Source organism: Haliotis rubra, unplaced genomic scaffold (genome assembly GCF_003918875.1).
Source record: "Haliotis rubra isolate DU_JTF1 unplaced genomic scaffold, ASM391887v1 Scf16, whole genome shotgun sequence".
Lineage (NCBI taxonomy): Eukaryota > Metazoa > Mollusca > Gastropoda > Lepetellida > Haliotidae > Haliotis > Haliotis rubra.
This window is the reverse complement of record NW_025765558.1, coordinates 656,967-684,021: the sequence shown is the minus strand read 5'-3', so window position 1 is coordinate 684,021 and position 27,055 is coordinate 656,967. Positions and strand designations below refer to the sequence as shown.

Below are 27,055 nucleotides of genomic sequence, written 5' to 3'. Positions count from 1 at the left end.
ATTGTATTTTTGCCATCTATGCTATCGCTTATCTTAAGAAAGGCAGCTGTAAATACCGTTGCCACTGATGAATCATTGTTACCAAACGTGCAGCACTCCTGGTAGGCAATGAACAATAAATCCTCTTTCTTAGGCAAAGTTCAAGCTTTACGCCGGAGTATTGTGTAAGGATTTCAACACTCTGTACCCGGGCGGGCAAACGAACTTTAATCCACGTCACTGCTAGAGCTAATCGTTATTAATCGTTCTACTGACAATCGTCTTATCAGGAGGCCGTCAGCGCTACACAAGTAGTGCTCTACACACTCAAGATAGATATCATTGGCCGACACCCTAAAGAGACCAAATAACGTTGTTGTCATCGGGTAACGATATAACCTTATTTCCTTATCTCGCAGTGGATGTTTATGTGGAATAGTTTTGTTTGTGTGGGGTCTTTTAAAGCCAGAATTTTAAATAATCAAATGATTATTTCTTTTCTCCATGTATTTCTTGTACTAAAAGAAATACTATAAAATAATAGTCATTTGTATATCCAATTTTTACACTACAACAGTAAATATCCATGTCCTTAAAATATATTACTTACTTCTAAATTCAGTTTAACAGTAAATGACCCATGTTATTACAATATCAATTTTCTACTCAGGAAACGGAAAAGATCTCCATTAACCGTCAATATTTTTGCACGGGCAATTATATAGTGTACACACACACGCACAAACACACACACACACACACACGCACACACGCACCAAAACAAACCAAACAACAAAACCAAACAAAAACCAAAAACAGCAAAACAACTCAGAACAACTACAAACAAAACAAAAAAAACAAAGATTATAAAAAGAACAAAAACAAAACAAACAAAAACAAACAAACAAACACAACACAAACGCACGCTCACACAAACACACACACACTCCCACTCGTCTGTATAGTGTATACGTGTTGAGACACTCCTCCACAACACACACACACACACACACACACACACGTCACGTAGAGGAAGTATTCTATGATCCTGCATTACGTGTCGGGACACTCCTCCACACAACACACCGAGAGGTTTAACGTAATTGAGCTTAACCTTATCCAAGATTGTTAGGTATCGCTTTACGACTCCCCACTATAATCTGCCACTGCTTCAATGACGACAGACAAAACACATAGCTTGCCAAGCTGGCCTGCTGGTAAACACTCCACAGAAGGCAGATATTGCTGGAATGAGAGAGTACACTGACATGGGAGACAAATGGTCACACTCAGAATTAAGATCTGAAAGTGTGTGTTGAAGTTTCAAACTGTCAGCAGGTTCAAAGGCTGAGGGTTTTCCACCTAAAGTGTCGACATGTTTCTTATCAGGTGAAAATGATCACATCAAAGTGTGTATCCCAGCTACTCGTGAACACCTCTTGGAGTCGTACCAATGAAGAAAATACGTGTACAGGTGAACATAGACCAGAAAACTTATACCAGACATTGTCAACAGCTGGGGCCATGTTAAACCTTGCACTGGACCTATGGATGAGTTGGAAACAATGATATACACGCTCATGTGAAAGTTGGGAACTATCGTTACATCTATACGTTCCTCCATCATGGGATGTGGCGCTTCCACTCAAGTTGGGGCGAGTTTCCAGGTGAGTCAACTTTTATTCCTGCTCTCTCCACTGCAGTGGTCAGTTCCGAATACCGTGATCTGATATTGATGTCAAAGCACTTTGAATTTCAAGAGATGAATTACGGGTGATGATTATGTTTGTCTGTTGTTTAACGCCGCCCTTAGCAATATTCCAGCTATATGACGGTAAGTAAAGAATCAAGTCTGGACCAGACAATTCAGTGATTGATATCATCTGCATCGATCTACGCAACTGGAACACAATATGTGTCAACCAAGTCAGCGAGCCTGACCTCCCGATCCTGTCTGTCGCCTCTTACGACGAGCATGGGTTGCTGAAGACCAATTCTAACCCGGATCTTCACGGATCAGATGGAACATGAATAGATCGATGTGATAGATTCATATGTGAGAGATTGCATGTTGATTTACGTCCCCAGTCAGTTTTAACATATATTTTTTCGGCAACTGCTTGAAGACATACAATTTGTGTCTATGAAGACAGAACCATTTGACATATCCTCCGGAGTTATATAGTGAGTGAGTGAGTTAGGTTTTACGCCGCTTTTAGCAATATTCCAGCAATATCACGGCGGGGGACACCAGAAATGGGCTTCACGCATTGTACCTATGTGGGGAATCGAACCCGGGTCTTCAGCGCGACGAGCGGACGCTTTAACCACTAGGCTACCCCACCGCCCCCTCGGAGTTATATAGCTGAAATATTGCTGAAAGCCCAACTCACTTACTCAGTTCAAAGGAGGAGCTCGATTTAGCCTTCTTGCACAGCGCATTTCATTTTAGAGAGCGTCCCAGCAAACAATTTGTTTAAACCTGGCAGAAGCTTATTTTTTACAGGGTCTACCTGATCAAATTACGTTTTAGAACATAAACGACAAAGCCAGAATTGAATTCGATTATCGACCGAGACAGATTACATGGGACGCAAATGTCAAAACTGCAGAGAATTATATGAAACGATATGAGAGATAACGCCATGTGTTCACAATAAATTAAATGAATTCAGTCCCCAAACCCCGCTATCTCACCCTTATATCTTCAGTGATATAACATGTTGAGGGGTGCGTTATGCCCTATTACTATTGTGTACTGTGTTACTACTCTGGCTGAAATCGGCTTTTAGAACAACGGGGCCTAATAGTACCTGGAACTATGCTAGTTAAGTACGACTAATGATAAGTAGATTGAGGAAATCGGGTTACAGTCAAAATGGTCCTGTGACAATTTGGAGAAAATGGTTCCATTTACTAACTGTTATTTTGTTTGGGTCACGGTTACTTTGGGTTTGTGTTTTTTTTATTTTTTTATTATCATTATTATTAAAAATATTTTGGGGGTATGTGTTTTATGTGTTAGTGTGGTGAGGTGCGAGTTTGAGTGTGTCTGTTTATTATTTGTGCATGTGACGTGTTGTGTTGTGTGTGTGAGAGAGAGAGAGAGAGAGAGAGAGAGAGAGAGAGAGAGAGAGAGAGAGAGAGAGAGAGAGAGAGAGAGAGAGAGAGAGAGAGAGAGAGAGAGAGAGAGAGAGAGAGAGAGAGAGACTAATGCCGTCTTCACAGTGTTAGCCCTCTGACATACCACGCCATGCGACTATATACCATAGCTACCCTATTCAGACAAAGTAGTCTGTCTCTGAGCCGACAATCCTAGTTTAATCCCGTTAAAGCGGAGCCCCAGGCAGGTGCAACAAAAAAACACCATTTTCAAAACAATGAATCTCAATGAACACAATTTCGATAAGACCATATAAAATATACATAGGGGCGCCTAATAGCTTTTTTCTTACAGACCATTTATCTTACAATATCTCGAAAAACATTGCTTCTGTTTCAACAAAGGTCAGAATGACCCCTTATAACATTTGACATAAGTCATCAAACCATTAACATTTACTTTGATAAAGGTATTAGACCATCCTAACAATCAGCATGCAGTGTTTCACATTTGACATGAAATCTGGGTCTGTCCCCATAAAATTAATATATACTTGTAATTTGTCAAGTTGAAGTAAAAATTAAATCTTTGTCACAACACACGGCTAAATGTTATCGACATTGCATTAAAGCAGGATTTCATAAGACAGGTCACCTACACAGTATAACCTCGCTATTCCCGACATCCCACTCTACGGACAGCAGTTCTGAGCGTGTATAAGGGACGTTATTACACACTCAGTTAATCCGAATATTATTACAGGGCAACTACGTCCGGATTGGAAAGGGTTTTATTAAACGGAAATAAATTTCTTTCTAAAGTATTCTAAATTTATTATATAAATATATACACAAGAATGTAGCCGCGCTATCAATGAACGCCTATTACATGTGACTGCTCGATGTTTCACTGATAAAGCGGGTGTGGTGTTATTTCCCACAGCAACACAATACAACCTGCCCCAGCGCTGTGATTAATGAAGTATTATTGCTCAAATTACATAAATACCTTCGGCAAGAGAACTGCAACGACCCGCAAACAGCACTTATATATACTACAGAATGTTCAAGGTAAGTTACACATGCATATCTATGTTACTCAAGAAGGACCTAGCGACTCCAGTAATAGGCTGTGACCGGCTTAACATATATACTGTGTTAATCAGTTGCAACAGGTCTGTCAGAACTACGTACTTGAGTGTTAAAGGGGCATTACCTCCTAGTCATGGCTCGTTCAATGAACAGTTTATAGCGGAAAAGCGACATTTCATATTATAGGTAGAATATAGTGGGCACAATATAGTGGGGTTTTACCGGCCATAGTTCAGTGATTTTTAGTTGGGGTTTTCCTAGCACTGAGTAAGAACATCAGTGACAAAAGATTTTGAATGATTTAGAATTTTATTGAACCGTACCGTAGTTAATATAAATAAATACTACTGATTCAGCATATATAGAATGCAGTAATGGTTTTACCGGCCCCTAGTTCATGCCAGTAATTATTGTTGTCACCCAGCACCCCAAGAACATCAGTGACAAAAGAACACCCCTCTGATTAAGAGTTTTATTGAAGGTAGTGACATAAATAATACTGGCTGATTCAGCATATATTTGATATATGACAAATCATTTCACTACAAGTCATGTTCATTGTCAGAATTGGTGTTCTATGGGTTAATTCGGTTTCTGTGTTATAGCTTTTAAAACAGAATTTCAGTCAAATTATTTCAGTGTTCTATATATAAAGATAGGTACAAGGTAAAACAATATTTAACGTCGGTCGTTACAGGTAACAATATATCATTAGCTATTAAGAACACTTTTCCCGACAGAACAGATTACGATTACACAATTTAAGATCTACATGTGGATCTAAAACACAGACTCGATTATTTACAGACCGCCGCCATATAGCTGGAATATTGCTGAGTGCGGCGTAAAACTAAACTCACTGACTCACTCACTATGTCTGAAATTATGCCGATGCGACGTAAAATCTCAACTCACTCACTCACTCATCAGTCTCCTTCTGAATCATTGTCTATGATCTGCATCTTTCATCTCCAAGAAATAACCTCAGCCTGGTGCAGCTGAAATACCGTTGAGCACAACATTTAACCAAACTGACTCACTCACATAGCGGTTTACAGTTGAGGGGGTGTTTATCATGTCGAATAATAGCGCTATCAGTGCACCTGTTTATCTCGTTTATATCTAATGCTAAAGAGGTGACATCCGTTTACCTAAATGATTCATGCCTGTGGCTATATATTAGATATCTTCCGGCTTGACAAGTAAAATCAGATTATTTAGCAGCGAGAAATTTTATTCATGCCTTCAATTAACCCACTTTGACAAAATGAAACACGATAGCTCCTGATTAGGTTGCTAGGGTAAACACGGCGTTGCTAAGGGTCGCTGGGAGAAGACAAACGGTTAACATGTCAAGCTGCATACAACACGTCAATAAATAACGTCATATATAACATAACACATTAAATTTGAACACGGGACTGTTTTCTCAGACTGCGAGATATTTGAAAACTCAAACGGTCTCAAGTTACACAACAACGACACTTGAATGTAATCAAAGTCGCCACGTGTTGCGTGCCCCCAAATCTAGCCAGACTTCGTGGTGAAGTCATTCAGAATTGTGGGTTAGGGGAGACAAGTACAGCAAGGTATTTGTACTGCCATGCCGTTTGGAAGAAACAAGGAAGGACGGGTAGGAAACTAAATATATTTCAGTAAGGTTTTTTTGTTCACTGTGTTGATAACCATCTTGCTCTTAGATTCTGTATATACTGATGTCAAACGCTTCTAGTAAAACAAGTGAAAGCGTCCGTCCGTGTTGGTCCGGATAGACCACACCTTCCCAATTACCTGTCTGTCATGTATGCGTGTATCAGTGGATAGTTTAAGCGTTAATCCGTCAATGGGTGTAAATTGACTTCTTTGTTGAGGAAGGAGCCGTAAAGCCTAACCATCACCTTCACTAATCCGGAACCTTGTTAATACGAACAATTTCACGGCGCTTTCCGCCTTAACAGGATCCAGGGTGTATTTTTGTGAAAAAGGGGTAAGTCTGTTTGGAAGCTAATGCATTTACGTTTTGCTCCGTGGATGAACGCTCTGTATATTTCAATCGTAGCTATGTTTTTACCCGAATTACACTTTGCGTTATACTTGGTTCAAGGCAAGATGCACACACCCGAACTTTACTAATGCTTGGAAATGAAAATGTAATTCATCGGTCTGTATGTTAAACATCTGAGACAGCCGTAGCATGTGCCGTCTTGTGTTGAATGAATGAATGAATGAGTGAGTGAGTGATGGAGAAAGGGACGAACGGACGATTCGACAGACAGACAGAAGTCGGACAAACAGACATATAGATAGATAGTGAGTGAGTGCGGTTTTATGCCGCTTTTAGAATATTCCAGCAATATCCAGTCGGGGGACACCAGACATGGGCTTCACACTTTGTGCCCATGTGGAAAATCGAACGTCTTAACCACTAGGCTACCCCACCGCCCCAGATCGAAAAAAATAGATAAAGCAGTCGAAAGGCGCCACTAGGGGTATTGAACTGAGTCTGCGGGATAGGTACACAATAGCTGTCACAGAAAATATGCTGCCATTGAATGAGCTTGCCGACCTTCCACACTCATGTCTCGTGTCTCACTACAAGTAAAACCAATAACTTCAACATGGCTATGACCTCGCATGTCATCGTACCCGATCTATTGTCACGTAATTCTTGATTTGTGTGTCAGTGAACCCAGAGCTATTGAGCTATTGTCATGGTATTCCTGTTTTCTGTTTCAGTCTACCCTGTCGGGGCTAAGCGGGTGTTTTATGTCCACCTACAAGATCCAGTCCAACTACGTGTATTCCGAGAAGCACTTGCTCTATGTCGACAACCTCAGCAAAGTCGAGCAACTTCCGCCTCCGCATCCGCCATCTTGTCCCAGGGAAGACATCTTTGATCCGAAAGACTTTGTAGATGTTGACAGACGAGCTGACGAGGTGAGTTAGCGATGTGTGTTAATCCTCGGTGTAGTTACAAGCCTTAGCTACCAGCATCCGATGACTTTCAGGCGCGTAGCAAGCCAATGTTTTCGTGTAAGCCCGATAGGTTGCAAAGCTTTATATTTAGATAGTATTGAGGGTTTGCCCAACCTTTTTAGCAACAACCATGTGTAAGCCAGGCCTTTTTTTATAATGGTAGCTACGCCCCCTGACTTTACTGCAACGGAATGCTAGCCAAATATATAAAAAAAAATGTCACAGTGGATATTCTAAAAATAAATGTTTTGCTCCGCCCAAATAATTTGTTATGGTGCCCCAAAAATGTTTTTTTTTATGACGCCAGCCCACCCACCTACCAACCCACCAAACGATCGACCCATCGAACATAGAAAATGATTGGTCCTCATATCACAAGAAATAAGAATTTATGTTTTTCCGAATATCGTAAACTACATTTAGATCCACGCCAATGTTTTCCACCCCCAGGCACCCAAAAGCCTGCTGAAGGAACCGTACCCAAAGCTGATCGCCTACTTACTGGAGGAGCCTAAGGACAAGCCAAAGGACAAAAACCAGTCCAAAGACAAAAACAAGGAAGCCCTGACCAAAGTGCGCGCTATTTACAGATGGGTGACCGCCCAACACGTCGACACGATGGCCATGCCAAAGAAATCCCCCGATCCCATCACCCCCTTGTTTCAGTTCTGGAGGATCAAAAACAAGAAGGGGAACTTTGCTCAGCTTGTCAGTATTCTGTGCAGGTGAGCTACAGCTAATATTGGGACGTTGCCAACTCGAGTCAAAGTATTAAGTAATAACACTCTTACAACAATGACAACAACGAAGTAGTGATATGTGAATGCACTGTAAACTCAACATGTCAACGCCAGAGATTAATCAGTCACGATTCTCTTGGCTGTAAAAGGCGAAAGAGCAATAACAATTATTTGAATGGATCACTGAACATTAAAAATGTAACTGGAATATTTCTGACCTGTTTTGAGAAAAAAACACCCAGCCTCCCATCATCAACCCGGTATATGATCGGTTGCTTCTCCTCGCTTTGATTTGTTTTGGACAATCTCTACAAGATTATGTTACTGTAAAATATGTATATTTAAGGTGGGGTAGCCTTGTGGTTCAATATCGCTGAGGACGGTGGGGTAGCCTAGTGGTTAAAGCGTTCGTTCGTCACGCCGAAGGCCCGGGTTCGATTCCTCACATGGGAACAATATGTGAAGCTCATTTCTAGTATCCCCCGCCGTGATATTGCTGGAATATTGCTAAATGCGGCGTAAAACTATACTCACTCACTCACTCATTTCAATAGCGTTGAAGTCCTTGTGGAACCCGGATTAGAGGTGGTCGTAAGGGTCAATTTAATAGCAATCATTGGGTTGTCCAGTCTAGATTCGATATCTTATAAAACGTCGTCATACAGCTGGACAATTGTTTAATTCAGTGTTAAACAAGAAACGAAGAATTTAATGGATCAGGTGGTCAGTCTGGGTAGCTTGGTCAGTTGACACAAGTGTGGTCGTCGCTCATAGTATCAATCCCTAGATTATCTGATCAAGAATCAATTGGTCACGGGCGACGCTATATGGCTGCAAAATTAATCACCTTGAATAGCTACAAAAATTGCTGATGCGGCATTAGGAAATATTCTCTCACTGGACTATTGAACAACAAACAGACGAACAACCAATAATGGTGCATTTAATCATGCACGAATTGTTGAAATGAAAGCAATATCGGTAAAAGCATGTATTTACATTGCAGGCTGGCTAATGTTCCATGTGTGATCATCCACGGCAAGATGAAAGGTTCAACCTACGATGTCGGACAACCAGTAGACGAAAAGCTCCATTATGGTGAATGGAACGCCGTTCTGATTGATGGAGACTGGTGGCTGCTCAACACCTACTGGGGTGCATGCGCAGTGGGAAGTTCCGGTGGTGACGAATGGCTGGATAATGACACAAAAGAGGATTCGCTTGATGTAGATGCCCCGTCAAAGAAGGGATTCATGTTCACCTGTGACGAGAACTACTTCCTAGCTGACCCAAGACAGATCATCGCAACCCACTTTCCTGTCTGTCCACAGTGGCAGTTACGGCAAGTACCCATCACATCAGAGCGGTTCGAAGAGATGGCTTTCCTAAAGGATCGTTTCTTCAATCTAGGAATGTCAGTTCTCTCTCACAGAGACTGCGTAATAACATCCTCGACTGGAGAAGTGGAGCTATTCTTTGGATTAACAAAAGATGCCATTTATCATAAATACTACTGTTTGTTGTTTAGGCAGGAAGGGAAGACTGTGCAAGGATTTTCTCCAAAGTATGATCGGTATCTGTTGCTCCAGAGACCTAAATCCGATCAGCTCAGCATTAAAATCCGATCTCCAGTAGCAGGGACGTTTAGGCTGGAAGTTGTTGGCATGGACACCAGAATCAAGTCTCCGGGTTATGATTATGATTGGATATGTTTGTACAAGATAGTGTTCACGAAGGCCAAGGCACGATGTCAACCCTACCCAGATCAACCAGCTCTTGGATGGGGCCCAGGGTTGACCCTCAAAGAAGTGGGTCTGTCACCCATCTCTCACAGTAGTGGTATGATCAGGGCAGATTCTGGTGGAGAGGCGGAGGTGGAGTTCGCTATCAATGACATTGAAAAGCTGAAAAATATGAAATTCATGGGTCGAATTTCCAAAGGTGGAGTAAAAGAGGAAAAACTTAAGGACAGGGTTGTGTACCGAATTGAAGGAAATCGCGTCATCTTTAATGTCCGTCTGCCTAGAAAAGGGGAGTATGCTCTTAAACTGTACGCCACGAAGGGCGACAAGGAGGAAACGGATAAAAACATCTGTAATTACATTGTAACGTCTGACCAGAAGAAATCCAAGGATTCTTACCCAAGGGGATTTGACAAAGGAGCTGGATTAGGGAAGACTGGTGTCAACTTGGGCATTGAGCCCCTGTCTCACAAGACAGGTATGATCGTGACAGATGAGGATGAAGTGAAGCTGGACTTTCAGCTGACGAAGCCAGTGGAACACTCCTGTTCTCTTGTTGGGACAGGGTTGATGATCTCCGACTCTAAAAGGCTGGTGTCGGAGGAGGTAAACGGTGACATTGTCACCTACACAGTACGGCTCCCAAAGCTGGGTGATTATGGCTTCAAGTTGATAGCTAAGCCCTCTGAGGGAGGAGTATTTGAAAATGTCGTGGACTATGTGATATCATATGTGAAGACGGAAGATCAGACCAGGACGCCTATAATCTTCACCAACATTGAAACGCCAATAGAAACACCAGGACCGGAAGGTAAGGTATCATCCATAGAGATTCAGGACTAATGCTATTGAAATGCCTGAGGCATTCGGCCTTTCTTGTGTGGTCGGAGACATAGCTGTTACTTTATACCTAGTTGAGTGCTATATGTACAGACAAGGACAGAAATGCATCAGTTGCCTGTTGACATATTTCGTTTGACAGAAAAAGAAACGATATCGATATGTTGATATTGATATTGATACGACTCAGAGTCAGTACAATGTGCCAGAGTGAGGTATTCCAGACATAGAAGGTGGTTTGTGTGTTCGTGCAAACAGCCACACGTGCACGCACGTCTCTGTGTAGGTGCAAAAACATTGATCGCGTTACACCCCCAATAAAGCCCGAGTGGTCAGTGCTCGAATGGCCACCTTCCATGTCTGGGTGAGTTTCAAAGTAGGGGTCTGCTAAACTGCAGCATGGTATCACTGTGGGCTAGCCTTTTAACACTGGCTTATATATTCGTGGAAACAGCCACAGATGTTACAGTATGTCTCGGTATAGGTGCAGTAACATTGATCACGTTAAACTTCATGTATTATAAACAATCTGTATTAATTGTCTACCATTATTTTATCAAGAAACAAAAGAGGAAGCAATCAAGAAAAGGATGGACGTTGCCATAGTAACCGGGGATGAGGAAGAGCTAGTCAAAGCTATAGCTGAAATGAAGGAGGTGACTAAAAGTACAAAGTCACCATCGACACGATTCCCGACAAGAAATCATCTGAGAAGACACCAAGAGATGAAAACGACAATACCGACGCCAAGACACCGCGGAAGAAGAAAGGAACGCCTCGAGATAAAACACCTCGTGATGTAACACCAAGAGACGAAACAACCACATCTGATGAAAATGATAACACCAAAGTAAACAAGCTGGAGACACCACGTGATGAAAATTATAACACCGAAGCTAAGACACCGCGAAACAAGTTAGAGACACCACGACATGGCAAGACACCTCGTGATGAGAATGGGACACCCAGAAATGAAAAGACGCCACGTGACGAAACACCAACACCTCGAGATGACAATACACCGCTTGATTTCACCACAGTAATCGTCGATACAAATGATTCTGGAAGAACCAAGCTTGACAAAATCATTCCACGTGACAAAGAAGGAGAAAGTGTCCCCATCCCAAACGGTAATGCTGTGCTCCCAGCAATCTCTGTTGTGGCGCCGGCACCGGAAGAGGAACCGGAAGTGATAAAGGGCATGATTGAGGAAGTGAACGCCCAGGAGAAAGAAAGGGCAGAGCTAGCCAAGGAGGAACTTGCCCGAGCGGAACGAGAGCTGCAGATCATCAAAGTCAGGAAAGGTGTGTATTGCTTTAGAAATTCTGTAGTTTGTCCAGCACAAACAATGCATGATGTTATATAATGCTGCAATTATCTCATGGCATGGAACGCCATGGTTACTTACAGAACCCATGTTATGTAGAAGCTTATGGAATTAAGACAGAAAACGAAATTGATTTGCAAGGCATATATAACATGTGTGACGAATACTGACAGAATACTGATGAATAAGTCGTTGGTGTCGGTATATAATCTGCAAAAATAAAGTAGGTGAAAAATACTCACGGTTATTCCACCCGTTTAAAATATACCTACTCCTCCGGTGTATGATAATCAAGGGTTTAAACATGTCCCCAAACACCAATGCTTGTCGTAGGGGCGATGCTCGTTGACTTGATAGAAAACGTGTCATCGTGCACAAAGGTGCTCAAAGATGCTTATTACATTCCTCCGTTTGGCCTGTACTTGATTCTTTACAGGTCATCGTCATTAGATCGCATGGGCAGGGGTGGAAATAACTTTAAAATTGCTAGTGTACTCCGGTACAGTGGCACATGTAAAATCACTTCCCCTGATAATTTTCCACTATACCGGCCGTTTTCTTGTTTTAAATAAACAACATAATTAATATTGGAAAGTCAACTGGACACCGGTACAGTGTGATATACAAATTTGCTTGCCCGACAGAAAAAAACATTGGACTCGGGCGTCGGGCAATGGGTTATTTCCACCCCATTGGGGACGACTAAATCATTGTCCCATACAAGCTCAAACATATATTACTGCTTCGAAAACTATCAGTTCCAGCTGCATCGTGGCATACTTCAACAACGTCTTTAAACTGAAACCATTATGTAATAGACCCGTGAAGATTCGGGTTAGAATTGGTCTTCAGCAACCCATGCATGTCTTAAGAGGCGACTAATGGGGGTCAGGCTTGCTGAATTGGTTGACACATGTCATCGTATACCAATTGTGTAGATCGATGCTGGTCACTGGATTGTCTGGTCCAGACTTGATAATTTACAGACAGCCGCCATAAAGTTGAAATATTGCTGAGTGTGGCGTTAAACAACTACCAAACAAAACAACGTAAATGGGTATTTTCACAAATGTGTCTGTGTGTCATCAGAGTTAATGGAAGCTATTGCAGCACGTGAGCTCAAGCGTCTCATAGCGATAACGACAATGGTTCGAGACAAGAACTACCAGTCCGCCATGAAGGATGAGATTGTGAAGGCCAAGAGTCTCATCGAGAGGCTGCAGCACATTCAGAAACTGTGGCACGCCGTTCTGGATCTTGACCAGAACACTGTGGCTGAAATCAAAGGATATGCTGCCCCTCCTCCAGCCGTCAGCAAGGTGCTCAGCGCCACGCTGCTCATACTGGGCCATTTCGTAGAGGAGACGAAGGTACGGGACACCGAGATTATCAGCCAAGTGTGTTTCGTATCGTAATTGTCATGTCTTGGGGAAATTGTATGATGCGACATTGAGGTAATAATATCTTCCTCATGCAATGCTATTTAAAAATAAATTCATAATATCTATCAGATTCTTAAATTTAAAATTCATCATATCTATTTTCACTCACTGAAGAACTGGACTTAGTACCATACTAGGGATCAATATCAAAATCACAACCCTTTTCTTCCTCATTTCTCTGAACTGACGCATTGGTGATACTATGCCCAAAGATGTGTTGCACACAGAAGCGGCACAACGCCACACTAATTCATATGTTCACGTACCTTGCAGGAGTGGATCCAGGTACAGAACATTTTAAGCAAGACTGGGAAGGAGTCACTGAAGCGGCGTGTGGAGAAGTTTGACATCAACAAACTGGAACCCGACATCGCCATGGGGGCCAAGATGATCCTCAAAGACTTGACCCTCAACCAGGTCCGGGTGGTCAGTGCTGGAGCGGCTACCTTCTATGTGTGGGTGAGTTGTCAATGTAGGAGTCTATGAATCAGACAGGAGTGGTGAGTAAAGGGCTTCCACCTCTGTCTTGGCGCTTATGGGTCTCTGTATGTACATGTACTTGGCTTGAGCTTGTCTAATCTTTCACAAATGAGTCAAATTGTCTCCTTAATGAACCCAAATTAATAGCAGTAATGATGAAAGAAGGATTCGAACGAAGAGCTGTTCCTTATACTGAAGTCTTTTAACGGCATTTAGATGTGAAACACATAAAGGCGAGAATTTATGGATGTCAGATTCTTTATTTTGAGGAGCACGGTTTTTCAGAGTATATTATTCCTTCATCAGGTAAATAAAAACACTAAGAAACAGATAGCTATATATACTCTCCCAAAAAAGAAACGAACGAATAAGTCTCAGAATCTCGTGTTGCCCAATCGCAGCCCACTCTGCCTGTAGTGCCTGTGCGAGTTGCTGATGTGTCTGGGGCTGAGGGTTACGACGTCGCACCCGTCTGTCCAGGGCATCCCACAGATGTTCGATCGGGTTTAAGTCCGGTGATCTTGAGGGCCAGGGGAGCACATTGATGTTGTGGTTCTGGAGGAAGTCTCTAGTGTGACGTGCTGTGTGGGGCCTGGTATTGTCCTGGTGAAACAACTCCCTCTGGCGATCAATGATTGGAAGGAGGTGTGGGCGTAGGATTTCGTCACAGTACCGTTGAGCTGTCAGGTTGCCCTGGATCATCACCAAATCACTTCTCCTACGGCAGGTGATCGCTCCCCACATCATAACACTGCCCTGGCCGAATCTGTCCACCTGGGGAACGCAAGCGTCGGCGAAACGTTCACGTCAACGTCTGTACACCCGCATTCTTCCATCCCGTCATTCCAATAGAAATCGTGATTCATCACTGAACCAGATTCTACGCCAATTCGGTAGGTTTCAGGCCTGAACGTTGGTGCACCAATGAACTCGATGTCGACGATGTTGTTGTCGAAGCACAGGGCCAAAATAAGGTCTTCTGGCACGTAAACCAGCCTCTCTCAACCTGTTCCTGACGGTCTGTGCAGAAAGCCTCCTCAATCCGGGTATTTGTCGAGCGGTATTGGTCGCCGTAGCTGTTCGATGACGCAGGTGATGTACCCGGATGTAGCGATCCTGCGCCGCTGTGGTCGCTCGAGGTCGCCCACTACGAGGGGCATCTGCTACCGCATTCTGCCGGCGATATCTCTCCCAGAGCCGTGAAATAGTGCTTTGGTGAACATTCATGCGTCGGGCAACTGCAGGTTGAGACTGGCCAGCTTCAAGCAAACCAATGGCGATATGACGGTTGGCTTCACTTAGACGTGGCATTTTGCGTTCGTCAACAATATTCCAAATACAGGGAATAATCGACAGACAGCGATCAACCGTTTATACCCATCATTGAGACTATCTGATCCCCAACTGTCACGTGCATTGCATGTGAATTGTGTATTCTGTGACACTACACGCCGAAATTGAAAATCATGCTGTAAATACGGGTATTTTACGGATTTTACACCATAGGACTCATAAACAGAGCAAAACCTTTTGTAAAATGAATCACGTTTTAATTCATTGCTACATGAAATTGCTATTTTCATGATGCGTTTCTTTTTTGGGAGAGTATATGTACATGTGATAAAACAACAGTGATCAGATAACAAGGGAAGCCTTCACACTGAATTTATTGTATATTTTAAACATGACTTCTTTGATGGGCATTCTTTGAAAGGGTAGAGAAATTTGTGGCACATTTGTAAATTGGCCTTCTTCATTTTCAGACAAAGGGTCTGATTAACGAGATTGAGACCCGCATGGGCGAGGACATTAACAGCACCAGGCCCAGGACAAGCAGGTCCCGTAGAGCCCGGAGGCAGTCACATGCTCAGGGAAAACAGAACAAGTTATCTCCCTTGACAAGGGTGGATTTGTAAGGTTTGCTTGCGAGACGACCCCATTCTGTACTACCTCCTACACAACACTGATGAACACAATACAGATGAAGCGTCACGATTGTGTTACTCTTATATTTATACATAGACTTATGAAAATTTATGAATTTTTTTTGACAAGGTGTCAAGGCACCACATGTTGAATACGCTGAAACATCATAAACTGAATCTACTTGTCATCTCCAGTACGAGACAACGTTTGGCCATAGTTCTGATAATGTGTCTGCTAGAGGGCATATATAGATGATGATGTTTGAATTAATGAGGTTTCATTCCTTTACCATCAAGTGTGAGAAACACATGTGTTATTTCTAGAAGTGTCCACTTTGTCAACAAACCCATACAAGATGGACACCATCTTATTTATTTTATTCTGACGAGGCATAGCGTATCAAATATGCATATTTCATGTTGATTGTTTAGCGTAATTAAATCAGACATAGATAGAATATCATTTCAAGCAATAACATACAATAGTTACAACAAGTCCAATGCCATGCTGGACGCTGGACGCTGGCTGCTTAGTCAGTAATAGCTCGTAGTTGTGGTCTTTAACAGATTCGCTCGCTTAGATGGAGATTTTACGAGCGCTTCCTGCAGAGCTAAGTTTGCACTCGCGCGTATAATTTATTTATGTGACCTTGTGGGGTTCTTCAACTTTGTACGTTGTGTTGTTGGATTACCACAGTCTAAATAATTTTAGAGAAGCATTATATATCTATATATACATTAATCCGTCCATGAACTTTGTTATTTGCAAACTGATATTTGTTGACGATTTATGGTGACACCAATACTGTTATATTTTATAGATATTTTAATAGATATATTTATATAAATTTGTACCCAACAACCGTGATGTACTGTGTTTACTATTATTGTAGATGTATGGGTTTGTATGTTATTTCAGTAAATAAAGCTCTGTGTTGCCATATATGTATGTGTCGCTTTGTAAGCAAAGGATGTCCGCTCATTAGAAAGATCATACCTGATAGCCAGTTTTATCTTGAAGACCTATTCTGCTATCAAGATGCGATGCACCTGAAACGTACATATGGAAGCAACAGGTCACTCATTGGTCAAGTGAATAATATCACATCGTCAACATCTCCTTTATAGCACCTCATTCATTGTTCAAGATTTACCTTTTTACACAGGTTTGAACATTTATTTAGTTGAATCACACCGTCAGCTTTCTGTGAGAGAAAAGTCGAACGTAACACAAGCCGAACGCGTTTACCTCTTTGATGAAACCAACTGGTATGATACTGATTTCGAACCCACGATTACTGGATCCTGGCATGTCTGTGAAACACAATTACGCAAAGCCAGGGCCGCTGCGAAGATCACTGCGTCTTCTCCTAGGTTGACCTTTCCCAATTTCCTCACAAGCAAGAGAAACGAATCATTTTGTCTCATGTTGAATACCAAAAGATCCTTTAGCAGATCCGATAAAAGCTCATTCTGTACCGACAGGCACAGTGGAGTGTATTGAGCCTGTAGTCCACATTGCCTATGGAAGATATTGCCAAACTAAAGCCTAATATGCATATATACATACGTTAATGATACGATGACGTGCTATCAACCAAGTCACCAAGCCTGGGCATCACATCATTGCATGGTTGTACTACATGCTAGTGGTGATCCGATGAATCGAAATAATCGAAGATTGGTCGCAGTGACTAAACCACCAAGATATCGATCATGTTTTCTCATAATCGAACACAAACAATTCTGGAATACTTGTTTTCATAAACAATATTTTTCACAAGGTTAGTTTTGTCTGTTACATTTCATAAGCACTACAAGCGTTCCAAGTCATGATTGAATTTATCTTAAAGACACCAAGAGATTTATATTCCTAACATACTAGTCATCCTTTAAAGATGTGAAATTTTGCCCAAAACCCTAAAATAACTACATGTTTTTTTCCTTATGTTTTGTGCATTAACAAATCTCATAAATGACGCTAACCAATTATTGTCGATGATTGATCGGTGGTAATGAAACAATCATCAATTATGAGCTTTTAACCAAATCCCAACACTACTACAAGCATAGGTTGCTGGGGCAAATCTATCCAAAACATCTGGTAAACAAAAGAATCTGTGAAAGATAGTTTTTTCTTTGGGAAACATACTTTATTTCCAGATAAATATATTCGTAATGTGGCCTAGGTAAGGCCGCAGTTACACAGAAGCAAAGAACCTGCCATAAATTCGGTTCCAGTGCTAACTTGGAATGTTGCAAAATATCTTCCATCTGTTTCAATATTTTCAGGCACTGTTTCAAGACTATTACTTTGGTTATCAAAAAGAGCAACCAAGGTTGTTTTGGGTTTTTTTTAAAAAAAGTTTGTTTTATTACTTACATGATGTCAAACATTATGTGACTAGTGGGGCGTTTCTTGGTGTGTACCCTCTGGAACAAAATAAATTCCTTTAAAAATATTTACCCCTCACACCTCCCCTTTAATATGTCTGGCCTCTAAGAGATCTACGTAGGGGGATAGAGGCGTAAATGGAGTAGTAGCCAGCTATAACTGAGCGAAAATATTAAAAATTTTGTTGTCTGTGTTTAGATAGCCCAAGGGAGGAAATCAAGAAACAGACGAATGTTGCCAAGGTGACACGGAATGATGTGACACAAGTCAAACTTGCTGTGGCCAATAACAAAACCCTTCAAAAAGACAAGATTCCAAGTGACAAGAAGTCGTCTAAGAAAACTTCAAAGGGTGAAAAGAAGAATTCCAAAGCCCAGAAGAAGAAGAAGAAGAAGATAATTCAAATAGACGAAAATACACCATACAGAGAGAAGAAAACTAGCAACAGTGGCCAGATATCACGTGCTGCGACGACACTGACTGACGATGTCACATATAACACAGTCAGCAGTCAGGAGCATGGAGAAAGTGTCCCTATTCATTCTGGTAATGTTGTGGACTCGTCTGTTGCGGCTGTGCCACATGTTGCTGAAGAAGGAACCGAAAATAAAGAGGGAACGAAGGAGGCGGTAAGTACAAAGTCGTATCATAAAGGAAAAAATCCTAATAACAAGAAATCATCCCTGAAGTCATCAAATGGTGTTAGTAAGAATACTGACGCCAAGACATCACTCACTGGAAAGGATAAACCGAGAGATGACGAGGTGACAACAGTAAATGACGATAGAAGTGATGCAGCAAACCTCACCCCACGTGGCAAAGGTGGAGAAAAGCGCCATATTTCTAATCGTAATGCTGTGCTTCCGTCAATCTATGATGCGGCGCCGCATCATGAAGAAGACCCGGAAGTGGTAAAGGTCGTGGTTGATGTGGACACCCAGGAGAAGGAGAGGGCTGCACCTTCAGGGCCAGAATTGCAGATCGTCAATGCCAGGAAGGGTTTGTATTGCTTTAATTTTATATTTCATGCCAAAAAAATAAATCATTATTTGAAAAACGAAATGCTTTATCATGGCAGGAGAACTTTCAAAAAGGTCTTTGATTTTACCCTCTAATGTCAATGTTGCCTTTGTATCACCAAATGTCCTTAATCTGGTATTTTTGTTGGAGATCGATATGTTTTGCTGTCAATACATGTACTATTCATTTGAAAGGAGAAGCATTTCATTTTAATGAACATTTCTTCAGGATATGCATTTCAGTGTTATCGTTTTCATTAATATAAAGTTCACAAATATTTTGTCGTTTATGGCACATGGAATCTTATTAATCTTTGACGTTTCGCAAGATAGTCTATATATTTTAAGGGACAAATTACTATTGAAAAACCTGAAGCACATCCAGCACCACCCTGAAGACATTTCAGTCATTTATAATATGGCAACTGAACACGTCATGCTGTCAGTTAATGCAGTGAAACCAAAGAAATAGTCAAGCTATCGTTGAGAAAAAGCATACGAATGGTTATTTGTTTTTTGGCTCTTAGATAAACCAAAGGAGCAAATCAAGAATATTTCCATAGTGAAACAGGAAGAGGAACGAGTCAATGGAAAAGAAGACACGAAGGTATCTAATGGTGCAAAGTCACATGGCAAGACCTCACATGGTGTAAGTAGAAATAAAATCGCCAAGACATCACTTTCTAAAAAGGCATCACCAAGAGATGCCAAGGCATCCAACCATGTAAGAACAGTCGTTGACAGTATCAAAATTGACAAAATCATCCCACAAAACAAAGAAGGAAAACGGGTTCCTATTCCTGATAGTGAGGTTGTGCACCGGTCAGTTCAAGACGAAGAGGAACCGGAAGTGAAGAAAGGAGTAACTGATGAAGTGCCCTTTGTTCCTCAAGATGAAGAGGAACCAGAAGTGATGAAAGGCGTAACAGATGAAGTTGACGCCGAGGAGGAGGAAGGAACAGGGCTAGCAGAGAAGAAAGTTGCATCTATAGAGCAAGGATTACAGACCATTAATGTTAGGAAAGGTGGGTATTTCTAAAGAAATTCTGTCTCATATGCTGAGTAAGCATATAAATGTGACGTGCATAATGTTGCAGTTGTCTTTACCAAAGAACACCTTAGACATATATAATTATTGATTTAATTTATGATGATTTACAATTTTCATATATCTCATCACACATGTTACTTAGGACACTCGACATGTCCAGCAAACAATTGTAATATCTAAAGGACAGTTATTTGCTCAGTTTTTCTTCATTCCAAAGATATGGCATCGTCTGTCAATAGTAACTTAAGTGGTCAGATATCTTTGATCAAAATGAAAATGATGATGTTTGTGTGTGTGTGTTTAGATGAAGCACAGAAGGAAAATAAGAAAATGAGGGATGTTTCTATGGTGTTAAAGGATGAGGAAAACCTTGTCAAAACAAAAGAAGGCAAGAAGCAGGTGGTAAATAGTAAAATATACCATCAGAAAGAAACCATTCCCAGTCACAAAAAATCGTCTCAGGCAACCATACGTAGTGAAAAAGAGACTATTGACGCCAAGACAATTTGTGCCGAGGAGGAAAATCAAAAGACACGCCATGAAGAGAAGAATCTCCAAGGCCAAATGAAGTCTAAAAGCAAAACACTTGCTGGCACCGAGAATACAGACTCCAAGACATCTCTTAACAAGACAAGAACATCCATTCCAGCCAAAACACCACATGATGTGAAGACGGTAAATGACAATACAAATACTTCAGGAGGAGTGAAACTTAACACAATCCCAAAAGACAAAGTCGAAGAACGTCTCCAAAGAACAAAGGAACAGGAGAAACACATCAAAGTGATAGAAGACACGAAGAAGGTGACTAATATTAAGAATCCACATCGCAAAGAGAAGATTCCTCAGGGGCAAAAGAAGACAGCCAGGATATCACTTGATGAAAATAAGCGTACAGATCCCAAGGCACCACTCAAAAAGCCGAATACATTCCATGATGACAAGACTTTAAATGAAGTAACAGAAGTAACCGAAAATAACATCTCATGTGACGAAGACGATGGAGAAAGTTTCCCTAAAGTCGATAAAGTTAAAAAATGTTTGTATTCTATGACTATCGTGATTAGGCAATACATTGAGTGAAATAGGTAATGATATGAAATGATAAAGAATACTATTAATGGGGTCTCTGATTTCGCATTGATTGGGACTGAATACAATGTTCTGGGACTGAACCGTTTTTCTACATTAGCCCATGCAATCATTCCATCGTCAACCGTTTCACATCTGGTAGTCTTTCTTATATCGTTTTGGAGAAAAAACGAATCAGCACCAGTCCCTCATATCCAACACACTAAGAATATTAAACGTTTGTTCCAAAGCATCTCATATATTGGACTGATATAGTTATGGAGTAGTTAGATATCGTTTTTCAATCTCTCCAAATATTATCTTTGTGTTTAGATACTGAAAGAATCAAAACTGACAGCAGCAACCTACATCACAAAGAAGAAGGAAGCAGGCTCCCCGTTCTTAAAGAAAATACTGTGCTGTCATTAAACTCGCAAGTACCGGAAGATGACTCGGAAGAGGAATCGGAAGAGGAATCGGACATGGTCACAGATGTGGACACAGAGGAATCGGAATCGGAAGAGGAATCGGACATGATCACGGATGTGGACACAGAGGAAGAGGAAGAGTCCACGCTAGCTGAAGAGGCACGTGTTGAACAGGAACCACAGAAAAATATCCATATGAGAAAAGGTGTGTTACTGAAGATTTATTATTCCCAATATATATTGCGTAATGGTGTAATTGAGAACACATATCCATTCTAAACATGAGATTGTCTCTATGTGATTGATGTCAGAGAGGCAAGATAAACTTACCTTTACATCTGGTTTCATCATTTTTTTAATAGTGATTCATAAACACATGCCAGTGTTTGCCCTTAACCCTGAAAAGCAGCAGGCTCTATGGACCCAGAACCATAAAAAGTTGTGGGTCCTGATCAGAATGTGTAGGCCCTATATTTTAGCTACAATATAAGTAATTCCCAGCAAACAAGGCCATAAGGATCTGAAGTTATTTTCAGTCGGCTTCGGACCGGCGTTAATTTCGAACGCTGAGACATGCTCATGATACAAGACAAATCCGTTTTTAGAAGAGATTTCATACGGATGTTGAAATAGTTGTGTTGCTTTTATTTACAAACAAGCCTCCAGGATCAGATGAATAACACATGAGCATCTCATGTAGTAGACTGATGCAGGTGTAGGTGCCGTGATGCAAAATGTTTAAAGTGACGTTTTTGTGTTTGTTCAGGCAAACCAGAGGAAGACGTGAAGACAAGGACGGATGTTGTCATGGTGACACAGAGTGATGAAGAACAAGACATAGACGGAAGGACGATAGTGGCTAATAGTAAAAGGCCACATTACAAAGGGAAGACTACTTTGGACAAGAAAGCATCCAAAAAGACCCCACATGGTGGAAATAAGGATACAAACGCCAAAGTATCATTTGACAGGAAGAAAAATCCCCAAGGCGACGAGAAACAAAACGAGCAGAAATTACCACCGGATGCTGTTCACCCTAAAATCAACAGAAATAAACGTAACAAAATCAACCCAGGTGGAAAAGTAGACAGTGATGACGCTGAGAAGAGGGAAAGAGCTGAACTAGCTAAAGAAGAACTTGCACGTGCAGAACACGCTTTACATATTATTAAACTCAGGAAAGGTGTGTATTTCTTTGGAATTATATAGTATATCTAGGTCAAAATAGGAACAATGTGACATACTCCAGTTACATACATACTCCAGTTACATATTACCTGAGAAATTCTGTCCAATGTAATATTCGAACGCTAAATACAGTTTTAACCAAATGTCCTCTATCGGAACAAATTTAAGCAGAATTTAAATATGGATATGGCTTACATGTACAACTTTAAATCTGTTTGTATGCAGAAGATCAAGCAGCAGTCGTACCCAGTGTGCGAAATAGCCACTGGCCCGCTAGCCCGTGGCTAGTATAAATCCAGTCGGGCCAGTAAATATCCACAAATTTGTAAATATATTACTCTCTCCGACTGGTTAAGTTATAACTCACTTTTAAATCATGGAAGATTATGGCCCGATAAAAATGTTCATGATATTAGCAGCTTTATGATGAAACCCGTGTCTACATTCAAATTTCGGATTAGTGAATTATTTTGTTGGCTGGTAGCTTTCAGGCATAGCTAGTCCGATTTGCTAGCAAAATGTTGACCATTTAGAATGATAGAATACAATGATAGAATACAATTAAATGAAGACATGGAACATCCCGTTCATCACTCGTGGTTCGGCTTCAATATCATTATTGCATTATAATGACAGATAGTTCTTATGGGTGTGCTTTGTTGCTTTTCTTAAAAACAACCTTGGGTAACATAATGGCATGGTCCTTATTGACAAATGTTAATTGAGATATCTAAAAGATTAAACAAACGTGAGAGCGAGGAAATAGGATTTGCTTCTTTTGAAAACGTTTTAGGGTTACGTTTTAGGCTTACTCACTCAAAAAAGAAACAGTCTGGTTTCTCTTTGCTTTTGAAAATATTAATATAGCTATATGAAAGGAGCTGATAATTACACTTTAGAGTAGATGATATGACAGTTACTATGACATTTGAAGCTGTGTTCTTGTTATTCTTGACATCTCATTTATCTGTGTGTCGTCAGAGTTAATGGACGCCATCGTAGCGCGTAACTTAAAACGCCTCGTAGCGGCCACACAGTTGGTCCGCGACAAGAAGTACCAGTCCGCCATGATGGATGAGATGATAATGGCCAAGAGTCTGATCGCGAGGCTCCAGCACATCCGTAAACTGTGGCACGCCGTTCTGGAGCTGGACCACAACACTGTGGCTGAGGTGAAAGGATACGCTGCCCCTCCTCCAGCCGTCAGCAAGGTGCTCAGTGCCACGCTGCTCATACTGGGACATTACGTGGAGGAAACGAAGGTACAGAACATAACAAATATTGCCATTTCTGAGATCAGCCAAACGTCGAATGCTAGTAAATTTTAATATTAGTTCAATAAGGAACAGTATATTATGCGAGTCTAAGGTATGATATCCTTTTCATACAATGTCATCGAACAAAACCTCAAAAACTTCGTAACCTTATTGACTTTATGCGTGGACACATTTCAAAGCAAGCTTTGAATTAATAATGTGTAAAATACGTGAAACTTGAAAGAGTCTGCGGACAGCTTAGAGGTAGGTATAGGTTAATCACCCTTATAAGGTAGTTATTTACATCAGGGATAATCTACAGCGTCTTCTATTCTCCCTGTTGAAATAAACTCTCTGCAAGTGTTTTAAATAGAAATAATTGTCCCAGCGCAGTTATTCAGTTATGCTAATAAAACACTTCCAAGAACAATGGACATAACTTTCCGTAATGGTTTAACTTCGTTGTCACACTTGTGTGAAGGTCTTTCTTGATGTTCCCCTCTGTGGCTAAGACCTCTCCTAAAATCACCTACTCCAGTAACGGCATGACCCAATTCTCATATTTTGAAATTTGCAGGAGTGGCCCAAGGTGCAAAACATCCTGAACAAGACAGGGAAGCAGTCCCTGCTTCAACGTGTGGCGAGATTCGACATAAACAAAGTAGATCCAGGCATCGCCATGGGGGCCAAGGAGATCCTGAAGGACCTCACCCTCGAACAGGTTCGATTGGTCAGTGCTGGAGCGGCTACTTTCTATGTCTGGGTGAGTTGGAATGTATTGGTGTCTTGATGAATCAATTCAATGTGGTTATGTCTGGGTGAGATGACACCTGGGGCCTCTCGGTGAACTAAGTCCATGTGGTAAGTGATAAGCCATCTTCTATGTTCAGGAGAGTTGGCATCGAGGAATCTACCTGACTTAGTTCAGGATGACTAGAGTAGGCGTGGACAGCATGAGGCTGTTTTCAATTTCTGGGTGTGTGCCACTTCTAAGACCATATATTATTGTTATAAGTTGTTCAGTGGTCACGAATGGGACATGGGTACATCAACCCATGGGCCCCGAGGGGCCAGTGAACCACGTATTTATCTTAATGAACACCTCATCGTTAATTATGAAGTGTTTGAAGCACGGGTATCGGATCATGATAAGGAGTTAGGCAATTGGCCTATACTAGAATGTCAGATGACAGAGTCGAGCAGACAAGAGAAACAAATTTAGAGTTACCTCCCTTCCATCGATTTGTATTTGCAAAACATCGGTAATTTCCGTACATCATAAGTGACTCAATTATTCGAGATAAAGAATTACTAACACGAAGTACCAAATGAATTCCCACAGTTCGGCATATCCAGCGGGTAACATTATAAGTTGTTCACTGGTCGCGAGGGGGACAAGGTTTGATGTACGCTCGATGTTTGTTTAAGTTCTCTGAGCCCGAAGATAATAGAAGAGAAATATAATCAGAAAACGACATTTATGTGTGCGACAAGATAAATAGAAAATGTTACTCGCTTGTAATAGAAGAGCGTTCAGCCAGTTAGAAAACGACATTTATGTGTGAGGTAATATAATAGTTATTATGAAGCAAGTTACGAATTAACGAATCTATGGTTTTGCAAAACATTTGTGCAATATCCCTTTTTAATATACAGGGGGGCGGTGGGGTAGCCTAGTGGTTAAAGCGTTGGCTCGTCACGCCGAAGACCCGGGTTCGAATCCCCACATGGGTAAAATGTGTGAAGCCCATTTCTGGTGTCCCCTGCCGTGATGTTGCTGGAATATTGCTAAAAGTGGCGTAAAACCAAACTCAGTCAGGCAGTTAAATATACAGGTGTTCCAGGGCGTAATCAAACATTAAGCCGGTTTCAGAACCTAAGGGGTTCAGATTTGCGCAGATCAGATTTATACTTTCAAACTTATGGTGATTCAATAAGAGTTATTTCTTAGCTTGGGAAGCTTTCGGGACAAAACTTATATTCTTTTCCTTTCAGACAAAGGGGCTCATTAATGAGATCGAGACCCGCTTGGGCGAGGACATTCTCAACACCAGACCCAAAACACGGAGGCCCCGCAGAACCTGGGGACTGTCGCGACCCCTTGCAAAGTTCAACAAGTTATCTACCCTAATCAGCGTGGATTTATAGCGTTTTGGCCGTAGGACTATCCCCTACCGTTCTACCTCCAAAAATATTGCTCATTTGTTTCACAAAGCGATCGTAGTGTTGTGTTTAAACATAGACTTACGGAAGTGAAAGCTGTGAAACGTTGAATGTTGACTCGAAATCAAACCGAGGACACTGGCTATATCAATAAAGAAGAGTGAACATCATCTATGTTCGTCCAAAGTTCGAGTTAACCGTGACTCTGGTATTATACAACGGTTGAATCTGTTCTGTCGGAACCATAAAGCCGAACGATATGTCGAAGTAATGAAGCATTCGTGACCGACTCGTGTTATTCTGGGACAAGCCGAATAGCGACTCGTGCCACTCTGGAAGGATTTCATATTGGCGCATGAACATCAGAACTACTTTAAACAAGAACGATAACTCTATCCCTGTTTGATTCCAATGTTTCTAAAAATCACCGAAGCACATGTACATTGTATTGTTAGGTTGTTGTTTTTGGTTTTTTTTATTTATTCATTTTAAAGAATTAAAATATTTTGATACAACTTAAAGAAAGCAAAAACATACTTGTTAAAGACATACTGTATTCTAATGTAATCATTTACAGCTGTTCACCTTAATTATGTTAATTTTCTTAATAGGGTTTAATCATCACAAATGGGAATTGTTTTATTGAATATACAACAACAACGAAATTCAGCTACAGTAAATCCCAAAGCAGATACTCAAAAAATATTTCTCAGGCTGAACATTTGTGCAAACTTGCTGTCACACCCCTGGTGGAATTTCAAATGAATTCGCTGTAAAAAATATGAATGACCAAAAAACAGTCAGACTAAAATATTCCAGAGCTATGAAATATAAGCCCA

The 27,055-nt window shown here is 41.1% G+C and overlaps 1 protein-coding gene across 1 annotated transcript; it reads left to right on the top strand.

The window, feature by feature from the left end:
- Positions 1 to 1,154: 1,154 nt before the first annotated feature.
- On the top strand, positions 1,155 to 16,590 carry LOC124271358. The gene is given in 9 exon segments (XM_046706456.1): positions 1,155 to 1,646; positions 6,910 to 7,110; positions 7,600 to 7,874; positions 8,896 to 10,442; positions 11,033 to 11,280; positions 11,283 to 11,775; positions 12,888 to 13,168; positions 13,514 to 13,699; positions 15,484 to 16,590. Coding segments are annotated over 9 exon segments (3,426 nt in total). The 5' UTR covers positions 1,155 to 1,604; the 3' UTR covers positions 15,637 to 16,590.
- Positions 16,591 to 27,055: the final 10,465 nt, after the last annotated feature.